This window comes from Branchiostoma floridae, chromosome 17, assembly GCF_000003815.2.
Source record: "Branchiostoma floridae strain S238N-H82 chromosome 17, Bfl_VNyyK, whole genome shotgun sequence".
Taxonomy (NCBI): domain Eukaryota; kingdom Metazoa; phylum Chordata; class Leptocardii; order Amphioxiformes; family Branchiostomatidae; genus Branchiostoma; species Branchiostoma floridae.
Genome location: NC_049995.1, coordinates 757,491 through 784,136, shown reverse-complemented (window position 1 = coordinate 784,136; position 26,646 = coordinate 757,491). Strand labels below are relative to the sequence as shown.

General features: G+C 41.1%; 2 protein-coding genes across 2 annotated transcripts; both read right to left on the bottom strand.

Moving 5' to 3' along the window:
• Nucleotides 1–352: 352 nt before the first annotated feature.
• Nucleotides 353–5,944, bottom strand: LOC118404869. Its single transcript, XM_035804249.1, has 6 exons — nucleotides 5,929–5,944; nucleotides 4,946–5,113; nucleotides 4,449–4,581; nucleotides 4,044–4,156; nucleotides 3,794–3,930; nucleotides 353–568 (listed from the first exon to the last, which is right to left on the bottom strand). The coding sequence occupies exons 1-6, from the start codon at nucleotides 5,942–5,944 to the stop codon at nucleotides 353–355; spliced, it is 783 nt and encodes a 260-aa protein (XP_035660142.1).
• A 1,003-nt stretch (nucleotides 5,945–6,947) lies between these two features.
• LOC118404868 (CUB and sushi domain-containing protein 1-like) lies at nucleotides 6,948–17,986 on the bottom strand. The gene is made up of 12 exons (XM_035804248.1): nucleotides 17,822–17,986; nucleotides 17,169–17,339; nucleotides 16,097–16,267; nucleotides 15,368–15,538; nucleotides 14,672–14,851; nucleotides 13,590–13,760; nucleotides 12,990–13,160; nucleotides 12,412–12,582; nucleotides 10,702–10,872; nucleotides 8,743–8,913; nucleotides 8,054–8,224; nucleotides 6,948–7,171 (listed from the first exon to the last, which is right to left on the bottom strand). The coding sequence occupies exons 2-12, from the start codon at nucleotides 17,293–17,295 to the stop codon at nucleotides 6,948–6,950; spliced, it is 1,899 nt and encodes a 632-aa protein (XP_035660141.1). The 5' UTR covers nucleotides 17,296–17,339; nucleotides 17,822–17,986.
• Between the last annotated feature and the right edge of the window lie 8,660 nt (nucleotides 17,987–26,646).

The window sequence follows — 26,646 nt, the reverse complement described above, 5'->3', positions numbered from 1 at the left end:
GCAGTACTAGTAGAACAATCTTTATTGCAAACTCAAGCCAGAAGGCTAATTGCAAAGTGATGATACATGTATGAAAGTACAATGATAATAATGATACAATAACAAAGTGGACATTTAGTGAAATAGGGGCCATCAACTAGTGATACTTCTAATCTAAAAAGAATACTGTTGAGTTTGATTTCTTATCTGTATACAGTAGAGGATGAAATTCCAGACATTTTGGGAGACATATGCGTTGGGTGGTGCTAACAGGAAGACAGTTTTTTGTAGTTCGGTACGATGTGCAAATCTTGGAAAAATTTTGTTGACTAGTTTCAATAGTTTGTCCCTTTCCGTCTTTCCGTACTGACTACTACTGCAGTGTGGACGATGACAAATGAAGTGCATAATCATACAAATACCTGAGTTCACCTGCCAGACGCACCCATTCCATCTGAATGGTGTTTGTAGGAGTCACCAAGTTCGGGTCGGCGTAGGCAAGAAGCTGGATGGAGACCTGATACTGCACAACGGTGCTCCGCGGTCCCACCCTTGCAGTAGGTGACACATCCACGCTTATCTGACCTATCTGTGGATGGCATTAGATATAGATACAATAAATGCAGATGCGGCTTTCGATTGAATAGAAACCTTTTTCAGATCTTGATTCATTGTAAGGTCTTTCCAAATAATTACATTTTCCAACTAGAAAGGCCGACATTTGCTTGAGAGCAAATACAGCATATTTCAGCCATACCCGTTCCCATGCAAAATTGAACTGTTCCAAATCACTCCTGCGCAAAAATTGAACATTCTAACAGTAACTTCTCGAAATGAACTACTACCAAGGCCGACATCAAGGATCAAAAAGGATTGACATGAATGAAATTAAAACCATCATATAGAAGTCAAACGAGTGACATTTGGTATAACATCTACACAAATCACAGTCCAAAGGATGAATTAATATTAATATTAACAAAATTATGAATTAAAAAACAGAAAGAAACAAACATGCCGATAACGGGGATCGACCCCGGGTCGGCGGATGACAAATCGAACGTGCAAACCACAACACCAAAAACTCTAGAGCAACTGACGTGGTCAGTTTGGCAGCGCTTAAACCCCACTGTTACACAATAAGCAGCATAATATATTTGACCCCCCCCTCCCCACAGAAAAATACTAGTATGTGGACGTCGTCACGATCAAAATAAAGATAGCTAGTTACCGTCAAAAAACAGAAATGATGGGGCAGGGGTCCGGGGGCCGGCGAAGGCCCCCGGCGGGGTCCGGTATCGAAGCCCCCCTTAAGCTCTTGCATTTTAGTCTATTGAGAAGGCTTATTTTATCAGTTTTTAGGGCCATATCTACGATCATCGTAGCAGTCACTTAACTTTTCTTCAGCAGTTTGACGTAACAGTATTTCGGATAAAAGCTTCAAAGACAACTAAAAACTCATAAACAACAAACTTTACTCAGCTCAACAGTACTTGATAAATATTGTCCGGGTTGCCATCCGAAGTTGAAGCGCTTACTAAGTTAGAGCGCTAGTAACGTTATCTTCGCAGCGTTGTTAGCCACCGTGCGACTTATGTAATGTTGACGGTTTGATATCCCTGCGTCGCCGCCTCGCCGTCAGACGATATTCCCACGGACATGTTTCAAGAAAAATACCGGGCAAAAACCGCTGTTTCGCGTCAGATTCTATTCTTTAAAACATGTGGGACTCAGTGTTACAGTCTAATAAATATTTTGTAAAAGCACCGCTGTGGGAAAGAAAGTCCAAGGAATGTATTCACGAAGCATGAATTTCGCTGTACGGCACCATGACTGTTTGAAACAGTAATCAACATCCGCGTTTGATTGATAGCCGGCGGCCCTTTGACAAAGTCGGCGAAGGATCCCCACACTAACACTGCCGACACTGCCCTGGCGGTTTATGGGCGGGGTCACTTTGCGAGGTTTGCCTGACGCCCGGGTTTTACATACAAACTTACGATGGTTTGTAACTTACGTTGCCGAGCCAAAGAGCTTCAAATTTAGAACAGGAATTTTGGGAACGCGACCCGCTATTGTTCCAAAATTATGTCGGAAAGAATTGATTCTATTTCCCGCGCTGAAATAAAAATTACGCAACTACTAGTAACTGCCTGTTGGTCAACCCCGATCCCCAAATACGGGACATTCCCCGGGAACTGGCTGTTCCGGGGAGGGATCCCACCCCACTGATAACTCGCGGCAAGGCAAACTCGCTACACTTTTTACATTTTTTGGCGCGAAAGCAGGGCGGCACACGCAAAATTTAGAACAGGAAATTGGGGAACGCGACCCGTTCCTGCTCTAGAAATGTGTCAGAAAGAATTGATTGTATTTTCCTCACAGAAAAAGAAATGACGCAACTACTAGTAAGAGCCGTTTACATCAACCACGCTCCCCAAGTAAGGAGTTTCGCGGGAAAGCTTATGCATATTGGCTGTTCCGGGGAGGGATTCCACCCCGCTGATGAACGTGCGGCAAGGCCTTCTCATCGCTTTGTTTACATTTCCGCGGCGGTCCTGGGACGGGTGGGAGAGGCTGCAAGACAGCGGTATGGCGGGCCGGTGCTATAAAACACCTCCCTTGGAGCTGATAACTTCCTGAAACAGCGAAGGCGCGTGCTTGGCACGTGCCTATGTATTTTTACTACGATGTTTTTCTTTATTTCCCAATTTTTTTGCCGCTACGCTGGATGAAAAAGCAGCGTAGCGGGCCTTTTACAGCGTCGTTTTTCCAGGCCGCAGCGTATCGGCCCGCTATGGTTATGAATATTAATTAGCCTTCGCTCTTCGCGCACAGGTGTGGACTCCGTGCGGGGTCACGGAAGGTCACGCCAGGAGGCCAAAAGAAAACAAGTTACCCCTCAGAAAAGTGCCAAAATTAATTATTTTAAAGTAGTTTATGTCAAAACTTTTACTTGGATCATTTTACCAACTATCTAATGCCTATCTACACCAAATTTCAGGCCATTCCATTGTAAGACCAGGGTACAGGGGGACAATATATTTTATTTTGGTCAAAACATGACCTTGAAACCTCAATAAAATCATTTGAGAGGCAGATATGAAAAAACTGAGAAAAAAGCATCAAGGTATTGGCCCATTCTACCCCTGTGCCAAATTTCAGGTCATTCGGTCCAGGAACGGCGGAGATGAATCACTTTGAAGATTTGACAGGAGAAAGAAGAAAGAAAGAAAGAAAGAAAGAAAGAAGTGGTAATATAGCCTGGTTGCGTATTAACGCCAACATTGATATGGATTGCTGACCTGATCATCTTAGTGCATTGTCTTTTGGTCGCGTATTCATTTCACCAAAGCAAACTTTTTATAGGCAGGAAGGGACTTTAATGCTTCTTGAATTGAGTAAATCTGTTACAGTAGGCATCACAAACAAATTAACACACAAATGCAAATCATTTTGCAGTTAACAAAAAAAAAAAAACAGCCGGAGGACCAGCAAAATTAACCTACAATGTACGAGTCAGCAAGTGAGTCATTATACAGTCCTACAGAAGAGTGAAGGAAAAATCCGGACGGGAGACCTGGCGCATCCCCGTCTTGTAATTAGCCAGCGAAAATGTATGTCACCCCGTAAGGGGCCGTATAACCGTCGTGTGTAAACATGTGTGAACATGTGTGATCACGTCGACCGATGATGATGATGATTATGAAGGCAAGACCTTCTCCACCTTAGGCGTGTACTATTTGACCTTTGAGTCTTTTCTTACTGTGTGTGCTATGGAAGCTCTATCTAATAGATTGATGAAAAATCGTACTTCACATGGATTTGAGCAGAGCCCAGTTGCTATCAGGAGGTCCTTCATCTCTGTTTCGATAGCAGTCATATCATGTAGTCTATTTGAAGTGATGACCAAGCCCCCGATAGTAATTGCAGCGAATGGGTCCAAAGGAGCTGTGAGAAACCAAAACAAAACAAGTTCTAGAACTACACGTTCTTGCATTGCAAACATGGCATATTGGTCTGAATGATATAACAATATTCAAAGAAGAGGCCTGGATCATTACCTGAACATTCGCCAACATCAACATTGGAGAGAACCTGCTGTCCTCCGCCATGGTAGATTCTGATCAACCACAGCCAGTTCGTTTCAACGCTGCACTCGTACATGTCATCGTTTCTGAGAAATCCAACAAAAGACGTGCATTTGAATCACAATTGAAATGCCACGAAAAACCACCTTTACATTGCCGAAAAAGGAAGTACAGTATCATGCCTAAACATCTAATAAGTAAATTGCATTCATATAAGCCTGATACAAAAAAGTAGAAAAATGGAAATTGTTTACCGCTTGATTTATTCCCCCTAAGCTTTTTGATCAACCTAAGATTATTGTATATCTTTACATTTAGACATTGAAGTTTCCAAGATTTTAAAAGGTTTATGCAAAATACAGTATATGTTTCCTTTACCTGTTGTATACTTTTGGAGCGTTACAGTGCATCTGACAGTATTCTACAGGAGCAGTTCCGTGGGGATTTTCAAAACAGATCTTGGATCCACCTGACGGCACGGCTAGGACAGTTCTGTCACACAAGCTGTTGGCTGAGAACAATAAAGATAAGCAGCGTATAATTCACACTCAACGTATAGATATGTACTCCAAAATAATGTTGATGATGGATTTCTCTCGACCCACTTCCGGGAGAATCTTTGTCGAACATATTTAGCTTACACCTGTCTGTCGTTGTTGCATACTGCAACAAGTCAAGATGTTTTTGCGGTGATGTAGGGAAAAATGTTGTTGTCTTTTTTTGTTTGATAAAGCTGCTATGAAGGTGTATGGCCGTATCTTTTGAAAATTGAGCCTTAAAGCAACATAGAAATTAGAAAAGAAAAGAAAAAACACCACAAAATAAGCGTTTTTTTATTAGTGGATAACATTATTTACATATCTAATATTTCTTACGTTCACAGAATGGTGCTTTTCCCCAGTACCCGTCACCGCACACAACAGAGGCATTGCCCTTCAGGAGGAAGCCAGGGTTGCAGGTGTACGTAGCTACGTCACCGTAACACAGGTCTGTGGCGTTGAAAGTTCCGTCGCGGATAGTACCGGGTACTCCACAGCAGTATCCTGAAACGTAGAAAGACACCAAACGGATGTAAAGGCTGTTTCCCATAAAAGCAAAAAAGTACTTGGTTACCGCTTGTGTTTCTCTCCTGAGGAGGTACATAAAAAAAAGATCTGATGGACCTTAGACAACGTGTGTAGCGACAAAGGGTATACATTTTTGCAGAAAGGCTTCAGATTTAATCACGTTTACCAAACGGACAACGGTGAAACAGACATTAGGGTTGAGAGGGAGGCACCTTGTTTCTTGTGATCATTTCTTGGGGCATATTTCGGCTTTTGTTATACCGATTTGAATGATTTTTTTTACGAAACCAAATCTCAGGAATATCCAATGCATTACACGCCGTACGCATGTACACGCGCGTAAACTGCTTTAAAACGTTAACTCTCTATCGCATATGAAGTGATATAACATACTGAGGATATCAGAAAATAATCAGCAATGGATTAAGCATGGATCCCTGTTGTATACCCGAAATGCTAGCCATCCCGTGGGTCGGATCGACCTACGGCCGAAGGCCTGACGGCAATCAGACCCGCGGGAGGGTTGGGACTGAGGTGACTTACATCGTGTTGTACTTTATTTATGTCATAATCACCTGAAAAAACACCTTTCGATGCGAAATGCACCAGAAGTTGAGAAAATTTGGTCCCTCGAACAAAAATGGCAATTCCAACGTCCGAATCAGGTATTCGATTTTCGACCGCGCCGAACTCGGCTTGCGCAGAGTTCGTTCGATCTAATCCATGAAAACATGTGTGATAAAACTTCGTAGCCTGTGTGATACGGCATTTTATCACCTGGTCCGGAACACCTGTATCTAACGTCATCGCGGCCCAGGTATGACATAAATCGGTCTCATATAAAGGTCGTTGATAACTAGGCTAACAGCAAGCTATCTGATCCAAAGTGACAGTAGTAGAAAGCTACATACGTTTACATGACGGGATCTGTTCTTCCCATAAACCGCTGTCATTGCAGATGATGTAGTTAGATCCTTCAAGGTAGTAGCCTTGTGTACAACTAAAGGCGGCAAGTCCGCTGTGGCAGTTGTCGGGTTGGAAGCCAACAGAGCCGTCAGAGATACTGATAGAACTGTCACAGCAGATTCCTGAGAAAGAGTAAAAGGAATAGTTCATCAAATACAGATAACTGTAATTGTTTTTGTACCCACGACTGTACTAAAAGAGGACATAGCTGGCTTCATTGCTGGAATTCTCTGAATTCGAATGATTTGGTGAATGACCTTTAGATTACTTAATCATGTTTTTTAAGTAAATTAAAGCATTGAATACAATCTTACAATAAATCTGTTGGCATGTAAATGTATACGCTGCAATGATGGTCGATCCAGGGCTAAGACACAGACTTATATATCATACAAATCAAGCTATACTATACGCATATTTCATATGACATATCTGCAAATCATAATCTGATATTACTTGACTCACTTTGACATGTTGGCAGGGAGGCGCTCCACTGTGCTGTTTCTGTGCAGGTCAGACTCCCTTGTCCAAGGAGTCGGTAACCTACATCACACTTGAAGATGACCGTGTCGTTGTAACACTGCGTTCCCGTGTAGTCACCGTTCTGAATAGCAGGGCGGTCGCAGCATTTCTCTGCATTGATTTGAAATAAGGACATGAAATGAATGTTTACATACATCCACGACACAATCATTTCACAAAATAATGTTATATGAGGATCGAACATGCATCATGAAGCTTGTGAGACCAACTATATCATGTATACAATATATTATAAGTTTTCGTATGACATCCGAATATTTATATAAGATAATTCCATATCAATATTTAAAAAAGGAGTTCTTTAGCACATTGTGAAAAACAGCAAACAAAAGAAGTATACTTTCGTACTTTCACACTGTGCTGGGCTTCCACTCCATTGGCCGGTTGATTCACATATCCTGGTCCCACTACCCTGGATCTCGTACCCAGGATAACATGTGAACGTCGCCACCTCCCCAAAGTTGAAAGCTCCAGCACCAATCAGAGAGCCATGCTCGGGAGGTGTCAGCACACTACAGCGCTTTCCTGGAAAATACAACCAAGTGGTTTGTATACATGACCAGCTTTGGTAGTGTCGCCATTGCCAGCACGCAGAAGGCCATATGGATGTGAACTTCAGATAAGGCCATGTTTCGAATAACATCCGCATGTGGATAAATTTTCATTCGTTTCCAAAAAAAAATGAAGATGTAAATTAAACACATATATGACGTAAATTAAAGACAAATATTAGACAAACAGATACTACTGTAATGAAATGCTAAATTAAGTTCAAAAGCAAAAGAATAAGATGTGAAAGAACGAAAATATGTATTGTTTGTATGCTATATACTCTGTGCGTTTCTAACCATGAAAGCTCATCTGTGTTGGTAGTAATAATAGTTCACAGCTACTAGGATTAGTAGATATGTCACATAGTACTGATCGAAACATCGGTATTGATTCTGAAGAAGGCGACAGTGCTAGTAATCTTTGAGAATTTGATCCGTATGTACTTTTGTGTAGAAAAAACGTTAGGTTTTACTTACCACTTACATTTTATAATGATGGCAGCCTAGTCGCAGACATTATGATTGTGTTATCCACACCTGATGTTACATTTAGGCTGCATACCTTGAGGTTCTCTGGAAATACCTTTTTTCAAGGTTCCAGCCAATACAATAACGTAGATGGCGTCATAATGACGTCATGTTATGTCGCAATGCGACCAAATCTCGTACAATCCTAGAGCTCATACTCGTTTTGTACATCATTTTTGAAAAAGATATGATGGTCATATGATACGTCATTTATGAGTTGCATGAGTTTCAAATGCAGACTGCAAGAGTCCCTTCAAAGATTAGCCAAATATAAAAATCGCAGAACTGCCCGGTCTGAATAGGGTTGAAACATGGACACTGCACTCACTTATGCAACTTGGTTGTACACCGCTCCAGAGTTGGCTGTCCTCACAAATTCTGATTGGTGTTCCCACAAGGTCAAACCCAGGGTCACAAGAATAGATCACCTGGTCACCGTAATAGTGTCCCCCACTGATGCTTCCATTGACTGGAGCCGGCAGGGTCAAGCACTGCATTTCTGTGACAAAATATAGATTACATTATGCAAAATATAGAATACATTATGCGCTATACCGATACCGTCGGCTTTGACTGCAGGAGAACATAATGTTAATATTCATCCGAATGTCGTTAATATCAGAACTTTATCGAGGTTCAATAGCATGCTTTATACCTTATACCTTTAAATCAACTTACAGTGTGACATAAATGAGTCATATCGGGATGGGACAATTTTCCCTGTACTGTAGATACTTATTGAAAACGGTAGAGGTCTTCGCCTTTAACTGTTTCCAATACATAACGTAATCGATGCAAGTTTAAATTTAGAGCATTGTCAATTGAAATAAAAGCAGTTTTATTTCCCGTTATGCACCGTTACATGTGTTTATCTTTGCATGTTTGCGGCAACAAGCCATCGGGCAAGGGGTTGCAGCAAACTTAGAATATATATGTGTAAAATGTAAATATACATGTACGTAGTAGTATGTTTGAAACCTTTATAATAAGGTTGTAGAAGAGTTTGTTTTATCTTACTGTTACATGTTGGCTGCATGCCTGCCCACTGTCCGTCTGCCTGGCACGTTCGTATGGAGCTACCGATGAGCTCGTACCCAGGGTCGCATGAATACGCCGCCGTGTCGCCATAGTAGATTCCACCATTCGCTCCCCCATTGGCAGGAACGGTCAGCTGTGGGCATCGCTTTCCTGGGGAAACGTTATTGACAAAGTGTTCATTAGTAATGTTCGAAACATGCGTATGTCTACACTTTGTGGCTTTTGCACCACATGGCCATGGAATATTAATTAAGGACACTTTAACCCTCAAACCACCGTACCTTTTTTGTGACGTAGATTACCGTATGGGGTCAAAACTGACCCCATTACGTTTTGTACAAATACAGTTTTTTATGACTCTTTTTGTGATTTTTATATATGTATAGCTTCATTAATGAATGTGGAACAGTTTGACTTGATTAGGTAAGAATAATTCTAGTACATTATTATAATTTATGCAAAAGATCATGGGGACCACATTTTTCACTAACACTTATTCAGACCGGGTAAAGTTGTTTTTATGCCCGAACCAACTTCAAAGTCACATAGCCACTGAATATCTTATGCTAGGGCCACCAAACTTGGTCCCTTTTGAGAAAATGTTGATTGCAAGCAATTTAAGTGAATAAAATAAGTTAATCATTTTTCACGTTGCCATGGCAACGGAATTCTGACAGGCATATTTATTATGCAATTTTCTAATTTTGGCTTCAACATTCAAGTTTTAAGGTTTTCTTGGCAAAACACACTTGTTCATGACATCTTATGAAATTCAACGTAAATTTCACAATTCAATATTCATATTTTATGCTAATTTGATGACGTCATCAGTCGAAATCCAAGATGGCGACCAATTTAAGCTAAATGACGTCATAGCTTTGTCATATAACATAATAATGACACAAAAGATGTTACGATAATTACGTTGCACATGTACATCATTCTCTGAAAATTTCGTGTTCATACGATAAGTAGTTTAGGTGTGGGTCTCAAAAGTTTGTTTAAAAAATGCTGGGGTCAGTTTTGACCCCACTGCATGGACCATACATAAACTTTTTATGATAACTTAATCAACAATGAGCAAATCTCTGTAAAAACGTATGAGAAGTTATAAGACATATATACAAACAAACTCATGGGAGGAAATTTGTTTTCAACCAGAAATGTCATAATGGCACATATTAATATACGCCTGGGGTCAGTTTTGACCCCATACGGTGGTTTGAGGGTTAAATATGAGCTGGACGGCATTGTCGGCACATTTCTTGTTATTGAATTGATAAATCAACGAATACCAAGTTTAGAAGGGACCTCTGTCAAATAGAGGTTTCTATCTTCGGCCTGTGGACGTTTAACACGCCACGAAGCGTATAAGCACAGGTGGTGGAAATACGGGATATCAGGAAATCATCACATTGTGCCTGATGGTGCATTCACCAGTATAAATAGGCAAGCAAAGTGCATTTTCTTACAGTGATAATTCAAATGCCAAAGTTGATATGCAGCAGCCAGATTTCTTGAATTTCAAGATTAGCAAACGCTATGGATCAATTATGCGATATGGTAATGCATGTGCGTAAAACATCACTTCATTACAGAAATTGGGTTGCAAGAAACTTTCTTATGTAGGTTTCCAACAGCTGTTCCAATTGGTTTGTAGAAATACGAGTTGAATACGCACTCGATGAAATTCGAACAAAATAGATGAAGTTTAACAACACAAGTAAAATAAGAAATGATGATAAAATAATAGTATTTTTTAGTGTTCCGTGGTAAAATGATGGCAGTTTGCATGTGTTTGGAAATAAAATTAAAAACAAGAAACATCAGGTCACATCTTTTATCTGCAAGACGCGTTACATTTCCCGGCCATTTTGGCGAATTGGCACATGAATCGTGATATGCTGAATTTCCAATGAAATATAAAATAGAGCTTACGTTCACAATATGGCTGCACCCCTGTCCATTGTTGACTGCTCTGGCAGGTACGCTGCTGACTACCGACCAGGTCGTAACCGACGTCACAGTCAAACACCACGGTGTCACCATAGAAGTTGGTCCCGTTGATACCACCATTGGGTGGGCGGTCGAGTGTGGGGCACTTAATTTCTTTGGGAAAAATATTTCTATCGTTATTGTCCTGCATGTATCAATCATTATGAATCTGCCAAGTCTGACCTTAAGCATATTAAGATGATAGTAATGCAGTGTAAAAAGACTGTCATTCCAAAACAAGAGTTGGACTTCCTTATAGATTGTTGCTATGTTTCATCTAAAAAGCTTCATCAGATATGCAGCCCATTGTTTGAGCTGTCTGGAAGTCGACGCGTTGGGTTCATAGAAGGTTAACAGTCTGACTGTGCTTATTCACACCGGTCAAGAATTAAATTGGTTCTTTGTATAAATTTTCACTTTATCCCTATACGTTATTTAAATGTCCCAGCCAGCCACAATTCATAAATCAAATCAAAGAAACGTACAACGCAACTTTCAACACTCGATGTGCTGGCCAAAGCTGACCAACGTATGTAAGTTTTACCAGCCTGAGGGTTTAACCCTATCCAGACTGGGCTTTTGGGGCCTTCCCTGGCCTGGGGGGGGGGGGGGGGCTCATTCGACCCCCTTCGTATTTTCAAAACGGCTTACTGTACGATCACCAAATTTGCAGGGAAGGTTGGGCCCCTCGAGTTTTATAATTTCTGAAATTTTTATATCATTATGACGTAATATGACGTAATTATGACGCCCTTAATTGATATTTTTGGCTAAAACGGGGAATTCCCATAATACCTAAATATCTCAATCAAAAAGTTACGAATAAAGGTTTCTTATTAATATTTAAGTGTTATAAGACTTCTGTTGTCAAAAGTCGACGCAACGACGTCAAAATGACGTCATTGAATGACGTCATCTGTAGCTTAGCTATCCGCCATCTTGGATTATCAACCTTAAATTTTTCAAGATACATTTTTTCAACATGTAACGCTAAAACCCCTTGGAAATGGATTAAAATGTTAAAATGAATGTTTTCTGTAAGAAAATACCAAGTAGTGATAAAATTTGAGTGAAAATAAGCTTGTTATACTTTTCATCATGATATTTTCGGCCATCTTGGATTTTGACCAATTACGTCATCTCATTAGCATAATTTATGAATATTTAATTATAAATGTTCAACTAAGAAGTCTTAGATATTAATGATATATGAAAAGATGTTAAGTTTAGCAAGAAAAGTCTTAAAATCCCATTGTTTAAACCAAAATTAGTGATTTTTGTAAAATTTGCCTTTCAGAAACCCATTGCCATGGCAACACGAAAAATCATAAACTTACCCAATTTTTTAAAAATGGTTTCCAACAATATTTTAGGAAAACTCACTAAGTTTGGTTGTTCTAGCACAAGCCGTTTGGGAGCTATAGGGGGTCAAAGTTGCCGCGGGCACTTTTAGCCCGCCATCCCCCCCACCGTCTGGATAGGGTTAATCAGTTTCCCGGCGATATATGTGTTTTGTCGCGGAATACAATATCATAGAAAATGTCGTAATCAAAAAGTGCGTAAGTTTGAAATACGTTAAAAATCGCATGCTGAATATCTGCAAATGTGAAAATCTTTCTCCAAATGTGCAAAACGATATTGCGTAACACTAACTCTCGCAGGTTGGTTCCGTGCCACTCCACCGCTGATCAGCCTGGCAGGTTCTGGTCGCGCTGCCGGACACATCAAACCCCTGTCTGCAGGAATACACCACGGTGTCTCCATAGAACGTCTCACCGGTCACGTTGCCATTCAGGGGAGCCGACAGATCAGAGCACTTCTTTCCTATTGAAATAAACGTTATACAGGTTACAAGATAGGTCTTTAGATTGGCAGAAAAACAGAGCATCGTATGCATATATAGTATACCGATCAGCATATCTCACTGTTAGCTTTGCTGTTATGAATATAACAGGGAAATCTAACAGTAACGTCACTGTTAGGTTCTTAAAATGCCCCATGCTCTGCTACATGTTAGGTCCAATACCTTGCCACCACTGCATGTAGCGGTGAAAGACTGGAGTCCAGGCACAAGCTCTAAAGCAGATGTTTGATAGGCATCGAAACTTAAGCAGGTGAGAAAAACCAATAGCTAAAAAGAAGAAAAAAACTCCAATATTGGCCATATAAAAAAAACCTCCAATATCCTATGGCTATGTTCTTCCAGACAGATAAGAGTATTTGCCACTTACTGTTACAGGTCGTCTGTGTTCCCGTCCAGCTTCCATCAGCGGTACAGGTACGTGACGGACTTCCAGTCAGCTCGTACCCACTGTTGCAGACAAACGTTATCCTGTCCGTAAAGAAGTTGTTTCCACTCATCTGACCGTCAGATATGGCACTCAGCGGAGGACACTGCACCCCTGGTACAGGAATACATAAAATCATAAATCCTCGTGCCATTTTCATCCATTTCAGGCTGAGCTTCCTGGTTTGTCTCTATCTTTTAATTTTTAAAGGATTAAAATCCTTTCGTTATGGGACTGCTTTTGGCCTTATTCTTCCATCCCAGGCCACTGAACAAAGTTAGACTAATGCCATCTATTCGGACTGATATCTGTAAGCTTACGTCACATAGATTCCTAAGCGGGCAATAAGTGCTTCGGAAATGGGAAATTGCCGGAAATCAACGTTTAACAAAACTTGTAGCTACTCTGATTCTGGGTATCTGTAACTAAGATAAGTAGAACTTTATTGATATTTTTGTTATTTTACCTCTAAATTAGATTATGTTAGATTAGATTAGACTAGGGTAAGGATAAATGATGTCAGATACATGGTCAGATACATACTTTCGCATGTGGCGCTTGTTCCGTTCCACTGTTGATTATCCAGACAGCCTCTTGTAGAGCTGCCTCTCAGCTCGTACCCAGGGTCACAGGTGATGGTGACGACATCGCCGTACAAGTTGTTCCCTGTTAGATTTCCATTCACTGGGGGCGCCAAGCTTGGACAAGAACGTCCTGAATATGGGGATGACGAAAAAGATATAGCTACCAAAGTTGCTACATCGATTGCTAGCGTTGTGAGTGTGAAGTTAGCCCTTTGTGGTCGACATGACAAAAGTGGGAATAGTCTGGTTAGTACGTTAACCCTATTCAGACCATTTTTTGTCAACTCTGACCGGGGGAGCTCTTGAGGCGTTTAAAACTCCTATAAGTCCTAAATAACTTATTCGCTGGCCACCCTATTTTCGGAGAATGACGTACAAAAATGAGGTCTATTAGAAATTAGACGGTACTATGACGGAAAATGACGTCATTATGACGTCATATGTGACTATTGGCCGGAACCATGAATAAGGGGTGCTCCCAGAGAACCTCCAAGGTATGCAAAACAAATGTAGCAGCCATTGTAGATAACAGAATAATACTGTTTACTACGACTTATGTTGTCAATAGCAACATCAATAACCTCAAATTGACGTCATAATATGTCGCCATACATGATTAAGATGGCAGTTGGAATCCACCATATTGGGTCCGCCACCTTGAATTTAGAAATACTTTTTTCAACAAATGATCACAGAATACATCGAGAATACACTAAAAAAGAAAAAAAAAACAAGTAGTTACGAATTTTAAGGGTAAATAACCTACTCGATCTGGTGATACAATCCGCCATCTTGGATTTTGGCTGATAACGTCATTGAATCAGCATAATTTATGCACATCTTATTATTCAACGTGAATAAATTCAAAACTTTTCAACCTTTTTGAAATTGGGAAAGGTCACAAAATGTGTGGCTGTAGCGTAAGCCGTTTAGGCGTTAGCCGACTTGAAATTTGGCACAGGCTGAATAGGGTTTCATTTGCATATTCAAGGAATCAAGAGTTGGTTTAAGATCAATATATATATATATATATATACTGACGTGTGCATCTGGCCGGTGTTCCTGACCAGGTCTTGTCGGCCTCGCATGTCCTCATGATGACTGGCGATGGTCCAATCATCTCATACCCATCATTGCAGAAGAAGATGACGATGTCGCCATAACTGTTTCCTCCCGTTTTGTAGCCATTTGGAGGAGAATCCAACTCCGGGCATTCATTCTCTGAAATATGTTTTTCAAATCATCATATATGCCATAAGAAAACAATCCAGGCGCAATCGGATCTGAACTTTTCTGGGATAATTTGGGGTTATCGCTGATTCTTTCTCCTGTTGAATTAGTCTTTTGGTAGTGCAGCATTCTCGCTGGGTCGCTGTCGGTGAGCTACAAATAAAAAGCTGCGAGTAATATGTCAATAGAATAGAAACATGTTACCATCAATCAGGTCCCTCTTTGGCTAGCTGTCTTTGATTCCTGGACATACGTTTCAATTGGATATTAAATTAAATTCGTATATATGTCCGTTTACACATCAACCAATATTTAACATCAACAAGCCATGTTTACATGTATCAAATTTCTGCCAGTTCTTATCAAGTACACGTACATCTTCGCTGCATCCATAGCATGGTGACAAAATACTGTATGCATGATGTATTTCATTTTTTTTAAGTTTTATTTTCCAAATATTAGAATACATCGGTAAAATATATCACGCCATACCAATTATGTTCTTACCTACACACGTGGGCTGGTCTCCACTCCATAGGCCGTCCTCCTGACAGGTCCTGTTACTACTGCCCGTCAGCGTGTGGCCCACCCAACAGCTGAACTGCACACTCTCTCCGTACTCATTACCGCCGAAAACGGAACCGGCAGTCGGTGGGTTCAGCGTGTTGCACTGGACTTCTACAAAATCCAACAAATGGAGTAAGTTTGGTTGCATATACGTTTATCTACAAGGAGGAATTTCTGAAACATAACTTGGCACATCTTCTCAACTTGGCACTACATAACACAAAGAAAGCACAAGAAATACATGTTTGCTTGAATGTCCCCACAAAATGATGTGATTGGTTTGGTTTGGTTATACAGATATCAATTAGTGATTGATGTGTCAATATTTTTCCTGGAATTTGTAGAGAAACACCAATTCTAGACGGAAGGATTTTGCACCATCGCACATCGCACCATCGCACGTGAGGGGGCTCTTTAATGTGCCTGGGGTATGGCTCTCCCCAGGCACGGGACCTCCAATTTACGCCCTATCCCTAGCCGAAGCTAAGAACTCCCTTTCACCTGAGTAAAGTAAGGAAGCCGTTTAAAGTACCTTTCCCAAGGGCACAAGATTGGTGTCAGGCAGCCGGATTCTCGGTCCCGAGGCAAACGCGCTGCCTCTGCGCCACACAATCTCACGACTGACAGTAATGAATACTAACATTGCTATTCGCAAATATCTAAACGTACTTAAACAGTAAGGTTGGTTGCCACTCCACCGCTCACTGTCCTGGCAGGTTCTTGTAGGCGTCCCTAACATGTCATATCCGGTCTCACAGGAGTAAGTCACCATGTCACCGTAGTTGGTACCTCCACTGACTGAGCCGTGGTCAGGGGCGTCTAGTAGCGGGCAGGTTTTCACTTCAAAAGAGGAAAGAAAGGTTATATCTTAACAAGTCCTACACTAAGCACTAAACTGCACTTTTGAAAGTTTTAACTAAATAGAAAAATTGATAGACACAATGGAAGTATATCTTGTGACTTCTGTGAGGCCTTTGCGTCTCTATATGGATAATGCTAAACTACAATTGTCCTTTTTAGATACACGTAGGGACATCAGATAAATAAGGAACACAAATATTCCGACCGAATACCGGCTAGCGCGGACTTCTATCTGCGTAAATCTCGGTCAAAAAACATCAGAAACCAACACTAGTCATCGTAAGGGATAAAGGAATATGGTTTCATAGTTGAAAACCTTGACGTGTCACTGATTTAATGGTTTTAATTCGGATATAGGAGAATTCTTTTCTTTACACAACCAGCAGTTACTTACATTGCTTACGTTTCGATGTCTCTCAGACACCTTCGACAGAGCTTCTAACTAGCTGGAGTTCTGCTTCTCACCGCTACATGTAGCCGATGTAGGTGGCGCTTTTGTGGTGAGAAAGCGTAATTGACTCTGAGGGGGCGAAGGTCATAGACAGGTAAGACGGTGGATTAAGGAGGCCATCTAGATAAGAAAGTCAACCCCAGTGATGAACCGGGACGAGGGAGGATACAAGCTTAGCCGCGTTTGGGATTGCTTTCTCACCGCAAAAGCGCCACCTACATCGGCTACATACGGCGGTGAGAAGCAGAACTCCAGTTAGACATCGTAACGTAAGCAATGTAAGTAACTGCTGGTTGTATAACAAATAGTTCTCCTATATTCTAACAACCTGATTAAACTATTTTCGGAAGGTATTAATTCGTTCCATAAAGTTTTCAGTGTGCTACACGTTTTTACTACAATGCTAGAAGAGTTTAAAAAAAAACTTACAAACACATGACGTCTCTATTCCACTCCACGTCTTGCTCGCCATGCAAGTCCTTGTAGCACTTCCATCCAGCTTGTATCCTATCTCACACATTATCGACACGGTTTCTCCGTACTCATTTCCTCCCATGATGTCTCCGTTAGCTGGGGTTTGCAGTGCTGGGCACCGTAAACCTAGGAGTAAATAATGTATGCAAAGCGGACTACTGGTTATGAGTTTTAACTATTGATATGATCCAAAACTACTAGTACCTAGTATGTTTTTATATAACATATCCGTCAAAATGAATAGGGGAGTTTCTATTTGTACCACATTTAGTAAACCATAAAAATATGATATCTTTTTCCCCCGTGTGTCAACTGCAACATCTTGCGTATGTTGTTGACCCCAGTACAGTCACATATCATCAAATAAGGAACGTGTATATTACATAATACTGCGTTAGACAACACAATGTTCAAAGGATGAGGAACTTTAGGGTAAATGAGAAAGTAGGTAGCATTGTAATTGGCTATGTTATCCAGGTGTTGAACTATACAATGAATGCATGCCAACGTTATTGATAAAGTTGACCGCAGTGAAAATAAAAATGTTTAGTTGAGGATAAACTTTATAGTGATCTTTAGGAAACAATCAAAATTGAAATAAAACTCACGGACACACTGTGGTTCTGTGTCGCTCCATGTCTGATTGGCCAAACACTCCAAGGTACTGGTCCCAACAATTTCATACCCAGTGATGCAAATAAAGGTGACCTGATCCTGGTACTCGTTTCCGCCAAACTTCAACCCGTTGGTAGGAGTGCTTAGTTGGCGACATTTTGCCTCTGTGGGAACATGATATTTTGTATAGAAAATTACGAAAGACCCAAGCGACACGTCGTGTACGTACGCGGTGTGTGAGCAATGTACACGCCGGTTTTAGCAGTGCGCGAGTAGTGTACACGCTAATGTAATCAGTGCATGAGAAATGCACACGCTGTTGTGTGTTGTGCGCGAGCAATGCATACGCTGGTCGTGAGCAGTGAGAGAGCATTGCACACGCTGGTGTATGTAGTGTGCGAACAGTGTACACGCTGGTTTAAGCAGTGCGTGAGCAGTGCACACGCTGTTGTGTGTTGTGCGCCAGCAATGTACACGCTGGTGTAAGCAGTGCGTGACCAGTGCAGACGCTGGTGTATTAGTAGTGCGCGAGCATTGCAGACGCTGGTGTGTGTAGTGTGCGAGTAGTGTGCGAGCTGGGGTTTGATGAAAAAGCTGGGCTGTCTAACAGGTCAGTCTACCTGGCCTGTCCGAATTCTACTATACTTAGACCACCGATCCGCGGAGTCTAGTAGAGTCTGAGGACTCTCTACTCCGCGATGCATACAAGTGAATAATTCATTGCGTAAACTAGCGTATCTAGAACATTCCATTATAAAATGAAATTCATCTTTAATATGATTTGGGCAGAATGGACAGAGCGTTTGGCCAGGGGCTACATTGTGGTATCTGCCTGTTTCAACATTCAATTTTTGGCTACTAATTCTTAACTGGCTAATTACTTTGCGAATATCAAAGTTATCTATATTATAAATGTACATTTCTTGTTCATAACAATATTTTGATTTGCTAAGAAAAGACAGTTTTGAATTGTTTTCAATAGAGCTAAACCACTCCTGTTTGTATTTATCTTGTAGCCTGGTGCGCAGTTGGTTAGCAATATAATCTATTTTATAAGCCTCAGGTTTCGTCCATATTTGCCCAATGCCGTGGTAACAGAAAATGTCCTTAAGAGTCATTGCACGAGAAAACCAGGCAGAGGCCGGAAGATGGGGGTCGGCCAAATCGACTCAAACTTTTTCTGTGTGATAGGTATGTGGAACTATGAACAGCCATATAGTTAAAACCATCCAGCTATTTTTCGTTATGGCGTTCTGGGACCCCCCTCAGGGACTCTCAAAAATCCAACAATTTATGCCTTAAAATTACTGAAATTTCGATGGCTATTCTGAAAAATCTGACTAAGGTACGAACAAAAGCTTTGCATTTCCATATAGCATGGTTGCTAAAGTGTTATAGACCAAAAGTTGAAGATGATGCATCAAAGTTATGAGGGTGTGCTAGGGGGTTACCTGAACCATTGAAAGCAGAATTTTCGTCACTGTAAATTTTAGTCATTTTTAAGGCGCAATAAAATCTATGCCCAGCGGGTCTGGTGAATGGTTTTAATATTGATAGAGAGAGGAACATCTACTTATTCAAAAACAGTCGTCATCTAATTGGGCCATACATAACGTGAGCCGTGAGAGGGGGGCCTTAATGGGGATTTTTCTGGTTTTGGTCTGTAGTAAATCGGGTGATCATATTACTGTATTGGAGGTAAGTCATGGCGAATGTTTGCGAAGTTGTTTGTGAACCATGTATCATTGTCAAAATATCATGATTGATTGGCAATATTAATTTGGGCTCCATATGGGGGATTTGGGGATACTATAAAAGGCATTATGCTGATTTTATACAATTTTATTCTTGCTTTCTAATGTTATTAAACTGGTATCTGTTTCTAAATTACTTGTACCTACCAGCTATGTTGTACACAATGAGAAGGCTCTACATGGGGGTTACCAGGACTCCACAAATGTGATACCATTTAATAGAAAGGGCACATGGATGTAGATCTACTTCATGCATATAAAGAAAAACATAGAACAAGACCACAACAAAGGTCAAGATTAACGCTTTGGGGGATGGATAAGTGTGTTTTTTCATCAATACGGGTGTACTATAGGTACTGCTATAGACAAACAGCATTACATCAATGGTTTGTTGTATGCCTGACTATTCATTCACCATTATAAGGTCATACTGATTAGGGAACTGATGCGAATGCCGAGTAGGCTAATAAAACAAGTGGCCGAAAAATTTGCATCGATTATGGTGATGTGGTGTGGTCAGGAAAGCTGAACAGATGACAAAACACACAGAGTATGATATACCAAACAACAGATTCTTGATTTTCGTTCTTTCACATCTTTTCGTTTGACCTTTGGAATTGATGTTGGCATTCTAAGTAATTAGTACACATTTACGTTTGCCGATGTGTTTGCAATCTACGGCATATAGTTGCTCATTTTGTAGCTGCTTTGTATGAATTACAGTATGGTTTAAACCTAAACGTTTTTTTCTGACAATGAAAAAAGCTTAGAATTGATGTGCACACCACAAGCCAAAAACAAAGTCTTTGCGGGATCCTTTACTTAGAAGTACATTAGATTTTTAAAAAATCTGATTAAACATTTAGCTGTAATTGCTAACAGACTCTGGTCGGACCTAACACTAGACATATTGCAATTGGGTACAAAACCTCTTGAAAGCCCTTTTTAAATTTTTGTTAAAAAAAACTATGAAAAAGCAATTTGTACATGTATGTGCATGTGCCTAGGATAGTTTCAGATACCTGTATGAAAGGAAGTGTCATGTAGCCTAGAACGGGCAGATGAAAATGGTTTGACACAAGTTTTAGTTACTTTAGCATTAATGATTCAAGGCCGTTGGTTATTGCCAGTTCACTCAAGGTTACATCTTTATACATGAAAAGATGAATGTAGTCATTGCTGGTATGTAGTGTGTTTGCAGTGCCTGCCACTCGCATTCCTCTTCTATCCATCTAAATTTAGTTTATTGACTCCATGTTAGTGGCCACAAATTCTGTGCTGTCATACTGTCTCTGTGCTACTGAAAGGCTTGTACAATATTGTAAGCTACTTGGCTGTAATTTTTGTAATTTGTTACTTTAATTCATTCTTTCGTAGCGTAATTTCGACAAAAGTGCTACATCACCACTTAAACAAAAATGAACTGTCCTTTGCGTTTGAATTTGCGTCTCGACAGTTTACTTGATACTAAAGGGGTTCTATATGTAAAGCGTTTGTGATAGATTTTCTTTTTGGTTTGTCCTTATGGTAATGAATGAATGGCAATTGATCATGTACAGCACTTTGTTACCTAAATTGTGAGCTATAGTATACCATAATTGATAAACAAAGTACAAGGTACATGTAGTCATCATTAAGATAGCATTATTGAATATTGACACGATAAAGGCAACTTTTTCCGGCCATTTCTGTATTCGTATACTCACATCAGTTCCACAAATCAGCATGACCTTAAAGTGGTGAATGAATAGTCAGGCATATTAACAAACCATTGATGTAATGCTGTTTGTCTATAGCAGTACCTATATTGCACTCGTATTGATGAAAAAAGTATAATGTACACGTATCCATCCCCAAAAGCATTAATCTTGACCTTTGTTGTGGTCTTGTTCTATGATTCTCAATATGTATAAAGTAGATCCGCATCCATGTGCCCTTTCTATTAAATGGTATCACATTTGTGGAGTCCTGGTAACCCCCATGTAGAGCCTTCTCATTATGCACAACATAGCTGGTAGGTACAAAGTAATTTAGAAACAGATACCAGTTTAATAACAGTAGAAAGCAAGAGTAAAATGTATAAAATCAGCAAAATTCCTTTTTATAGTATCCCCAAATGCCCCATATGGAGCCCAAATTAATATTGCCAATCAATCATGATATTCTGACAATCATGCATGGTTCACAAACAACTTCGCAAACATTCGCCATGACTTAACCCCCATAGAGTAATATAATCACCCGATTTACTACAGACCAAAACCCGAAAAATCCCCATGAAGACCCCCCTCTTACGGCTCGCGTTATGTATGGCCCAATTAGATGACGATTGTTTTTGAATAAGTAGATGTTCCTCTCTCTATCAACATTAAAACCATTCGCCAGACCCGCTGGGCATAGATTTTATTGCGCCTTAAAAATGACTAAAATTTACAGTGACAAAAATTCTGCTTTCAATGGTTCAGGTAACCCCCTAGCACACCCTCATAACTTTAATGCATCATCTTCAACTTTTAGTCTGAAATACTTAAGAACCCATGCTATAAGGAAATGCAAAACTTTTGTTCGTACCTTAATCAGGTTTTTCAGAATAGCCATCGAAATTTCAGTAATTTTCAGGCATAAATTGTTGGATTTTTGAGGGTCCCTGAGGGGGGTCCCAGAACGCCATAACGAAAAATAGCTGGAGGGTTTTAACTATATGGCTGTTCATAGTTCCACATACCTATCACACATAAAAAGTTTGAGTCGATTTGGCTGACCCCCATCTTCCGGCCTCTGTCTGGTTTTGCCTGGTTTTCTCGTGCAATGACTCTTAACATGATTAACCCAGTCTTGATTATCAGTGAATATAAAATTGTATGCATCGCGGAGTAGAGAGTCCTCAGACTCTACTAGACTCCGCGGATCGTGGTCTAAGTATAGTAGAAATCGGACAGGCCAGGTAGACTGACCTGTTAGACAGCCCAACCTTTTCTTTAAACCCCAGCTCGTACACTACTCGCACACTACACACAGCAGCATCTGCAATGCTCGCGCACTACTAATACACCAGCGTCTGCACTGGTCACGCACTGCTTACACCTGCGTGTACATTGCTCGCGCACAACACACAATGTCAGCGTGTGCACTGCTCACACAAGGCTAAAACCAGCGTTTACACTGTTCGCACACTACATATACCAGCGTGAGCAATGCTCTCTCACCGCTCACGACCAGTGTGTGCATTGCTCGCGCACAACACACAACAGCGTGTGCATTTCTCACGCACTGCTTAAACCAGCGTGTACACTGTTCACACACTACATACACCAGCGCGTGCAATGCTCTCTCACTGCTTACACCAGCGTGTACATTGCTCGCGGACAACACACAACAGCGTGTGCATTTCTCACGCACTGCTTAAACCAGCGTGTACACTGTTCGCACACTACATACACCAGCGCGTGCAATGCTCTCTCACTGCTTATATCAGAGTGTACACTACTCGAGCACTGCTAAAACCGGCGTGTGCATTGCTCACATACCGCGTACACAACGTGTCGCTTGGGTCTTTCGTAGAAAGTAATCAAGTCGATAATACCTATAAATTTTGAAGAATTACTTACTGACACAGAAGGGCTGTGATCCCGTCCACTGTTGGGTTGTTTGACATGACCTTGAAGTGTCGCCTAGCAACTCGTACCCACTGTAACAGAAGAACGTTGCCGTTTCACCTACGTAACAGCCGACTGTCCCTTCAATACTGCCGAAGCGAGGGGCCTCCAGACATGCGCACCGTTTCACTATGAAATGAAAGAGTTCAGTCAACATTACACAACTTACGAGTTTAACGTTTAATAGCTTAGGTATGCCTGTTGTTCATTGAATTATGATAAAATGCAAATAAAGTTCCGAAAGCCGTGCACTCTTTGGGTATGCAGTCAATATCAATGAATTTTAACAACTCTTGGATGAGTCTTGAATGATATAATAGGCGTATAAGAATCACCACTTAAACGACATTAGAGATTGCAAGCGTTGGCTCTCCCTGGATGACAATTGGACAATGGAAAAGAAATGGAAAAGAAAAGGTGACGAGAGTGCCAATTTGAATTGGGGCAGTTGCTCTTAATACATAATGTACTCACAAGTGCAACCAGTTTGACCGCCTGTCCAGCTTCCGTCCGCCATACAGGTGCGTGTTGGGCTGCCGCTGACCATGTACCCAGGATCACAGATGAACGTCACTGTGTCGAGATAGCTGTTCCCGCCAGTCATGGTACAGTTATTCGGAGTGGTAAGTTGGTCGCACTGCCGAACTACGTACATTGTGGAATGGTAAGATACATCGTGATGGCGTCAAATTCCGCATTGCAGGAGGTTCTTTTCCTATGTCAATAACATCAGGAAATGTGCCACCCCCACCCCCCACCCCCAACTCGGCCTTAGGAATACCAAAAAAGCACGGTCCAGGTAGGTTTAAGGTACTTGAAAGGCATTTGTTAAGAGCTGATCTGTCACATTTCCAATCCAGGGGCCCCTACCGGACAGCTTGCGGTATACCCTGTAGCGTAGAGTGTAACGTAAGAGACAACGAAACGCACCGAACGTTAAAAAAAAACAGCCATGAGCAAAATTCGTGTATATTCCTTTATTAACACCCTTTATCTATTTTTCGTTTACGGCTATATCCCAATCTGCCTTCCTTTGGGAAACGTGCTATCAGCAGGCAAACGACGCTGCAGCAGCTGATCATATTACACTGGTGGCGTTGTTTGCTATATATATATATATATATATCTAATAGGCTGGTGCAATATTAAACTTCGTTATAAGGTGCCTTGTTCGAACCGTGTAATCGAGCATCATGTATGCATGTACATAAATAACACAGCCAACAGCTTGGTCTTAAAGAGTAGAAAATATACCTTTGCAGGATGGCGGACTCTGATCCCACGTACTGTCTGCCTGGCAGTTCAGGATAACTAAAGTTGGTGGCGGAGCTGTTGTTGTTGGGGGAGCTGTTGTTGGGGTTGTGGTTGTTGAAAACGCTTCGGTATTGTAGATAACTGTTGAAGTTTCATTCACACCAGTTGAGTTGCCGGTCGGTGTAGACAGGTGGACTGTGTTGTTCAGTAAAGTTTCGTTAAGTTCTGTCGTGCCAGTGGTGATGACGGTCGGTGTACACAGCTCAGTTGTGTTGTGTGTTAAGTTTTCAGTGAACTGTTCCATGGCAGTTACGTTTCCCCTTAATCCAGGGTAAAAGTATGCTCTGTACATGTCGTTTATCCGGGTCAAGTCCAGCTGGTACCCTGGGAAACAGGAAACATACTTTGTGTCCCCGAAGTAGTCGCCACCTCCATACACATAGCCGTTTTCAATAGCGTCCAATTGAGGGCATGAGACCCCTTGAGTAGGAAAGAAAAACAGAGATATTTTAAACCGAAAATGGTCAAATTTTAAGGTGGTTCTTAAAGAAAGAATAACGACTAAAAGAACCTTATAAAAGCTGTGCCTCCCGCCTCTCTGGCTCTTCCCTCCAGACTCCTGTCTGACCTCTTTTCCTTCTCTCTGACCCCTCTGGGTCCACTCCACATACTAGAGGGGGGGGGGGGGGTTCCACTCAACACACAACACATGGTTACATAGACTTTCAGGGTGGTTATCGTCGAAAACGATGAAAAGATACTTTAGGTGACTGAGGTCAAAGTGTACATATTAATCGAATATAAATCATCTAACTATTCAAGAGATGATTTTCGCGCAATATAAAGGGGTATTAGAAGGTCCACGAAGCTGAGGGTACTGAAGGGTCCGGTCTGGCCCGTAGTGACATGTGGCTGTAAAGCTTTGATGCTCCATGCCAAGGACACTCAAGATTCAAGCCTTCGAGATGAAGTTTTATAGAAAGCTACTGAGGGTTAGCTGGACAAAATACCGGCCTGCTCAGTTCTAGATGAGTTGGGGACTGAAAGAACACTCCTATATTCTTAGCAGTACTTCGGTCACACCACACGTGCTTAGAACATCTCAAAACACATTCTGCAAGGCAAGGTACCAGAAGTAGAGGGAAACCCTATAGGAGATGGGGAGATCGCGAAGGATGGGGAATGTCGGAAGAAGCTTACAAATGCTGGAAGCGAGCATAGCCCTAAACCCCAAACTGAGGATATGACTAGGTAAAGTCTCATAACAAGATGTTGTAATGAGACAGATTTATGAAGGCATGAAGTCGTGGGAATGTAAGTGCAAATGATATTGCTACTCAAAGGTACATGAGGTATTTGAAATCTCTTGTCAGTTGCATAAAATGGAGGTGCTGTATTCTTAGTGTATCTGTGTTACTGCATACTTGGCCAACAACTAGATTGCTTAAGAAGATGAGTATTCATTATGAAGGCGTTCATATAAATGATAAAAATCACAACATTACTCACAAATCAATGAAACTAGATAAAATCGGATATGTAAACAGTGTAAATATCTCACGAAGTTAAATGTCTCGGAAGACGAACGAAGATACTCACGATCACAGTATGGAGTACGTCCTGACCAACTACCGTCCTGGCATTGGCGTTCAGTGCCACTTGTCGAAACCATCTCGTAGCCAGAATCACACGTGTAGGTCACCGTTTTGCCGTGTTGGGCTCGAGATGTGTCGGAGACATGCCCGTTACGTGGATGTTCCAACTGGGGACAGTAAACGTCTGAAACAGAGACATTTTCCGAGATTAAGTCAAGAAAAAACTAATCTTCTGTTCCTTTTTTATTGTGTTTTCACCTGTATATATACACATGTCTGTACACATGATTGTGCATGTGTATTGATGTTTGTGTCTCTGTGTGTGTGTATATACTTAAGGAATAATGAGGCGCCCCGAGGTGTATATGGTGTCATAACGCCTGGGTCTATTTGCTTTAACCACCGAATAAAACCAGCGAGTGAGCGACAAAATGACAACGTCATCGGTATAAGATAAGCTTGATACTTTGGACGAAAGAAGTGGTGAATTTGGCTGTCAGGGGAAAGAACTGTGGCATTGGAAGGACTTGCAGACCGTCAATTTACAGTATAGCGATGT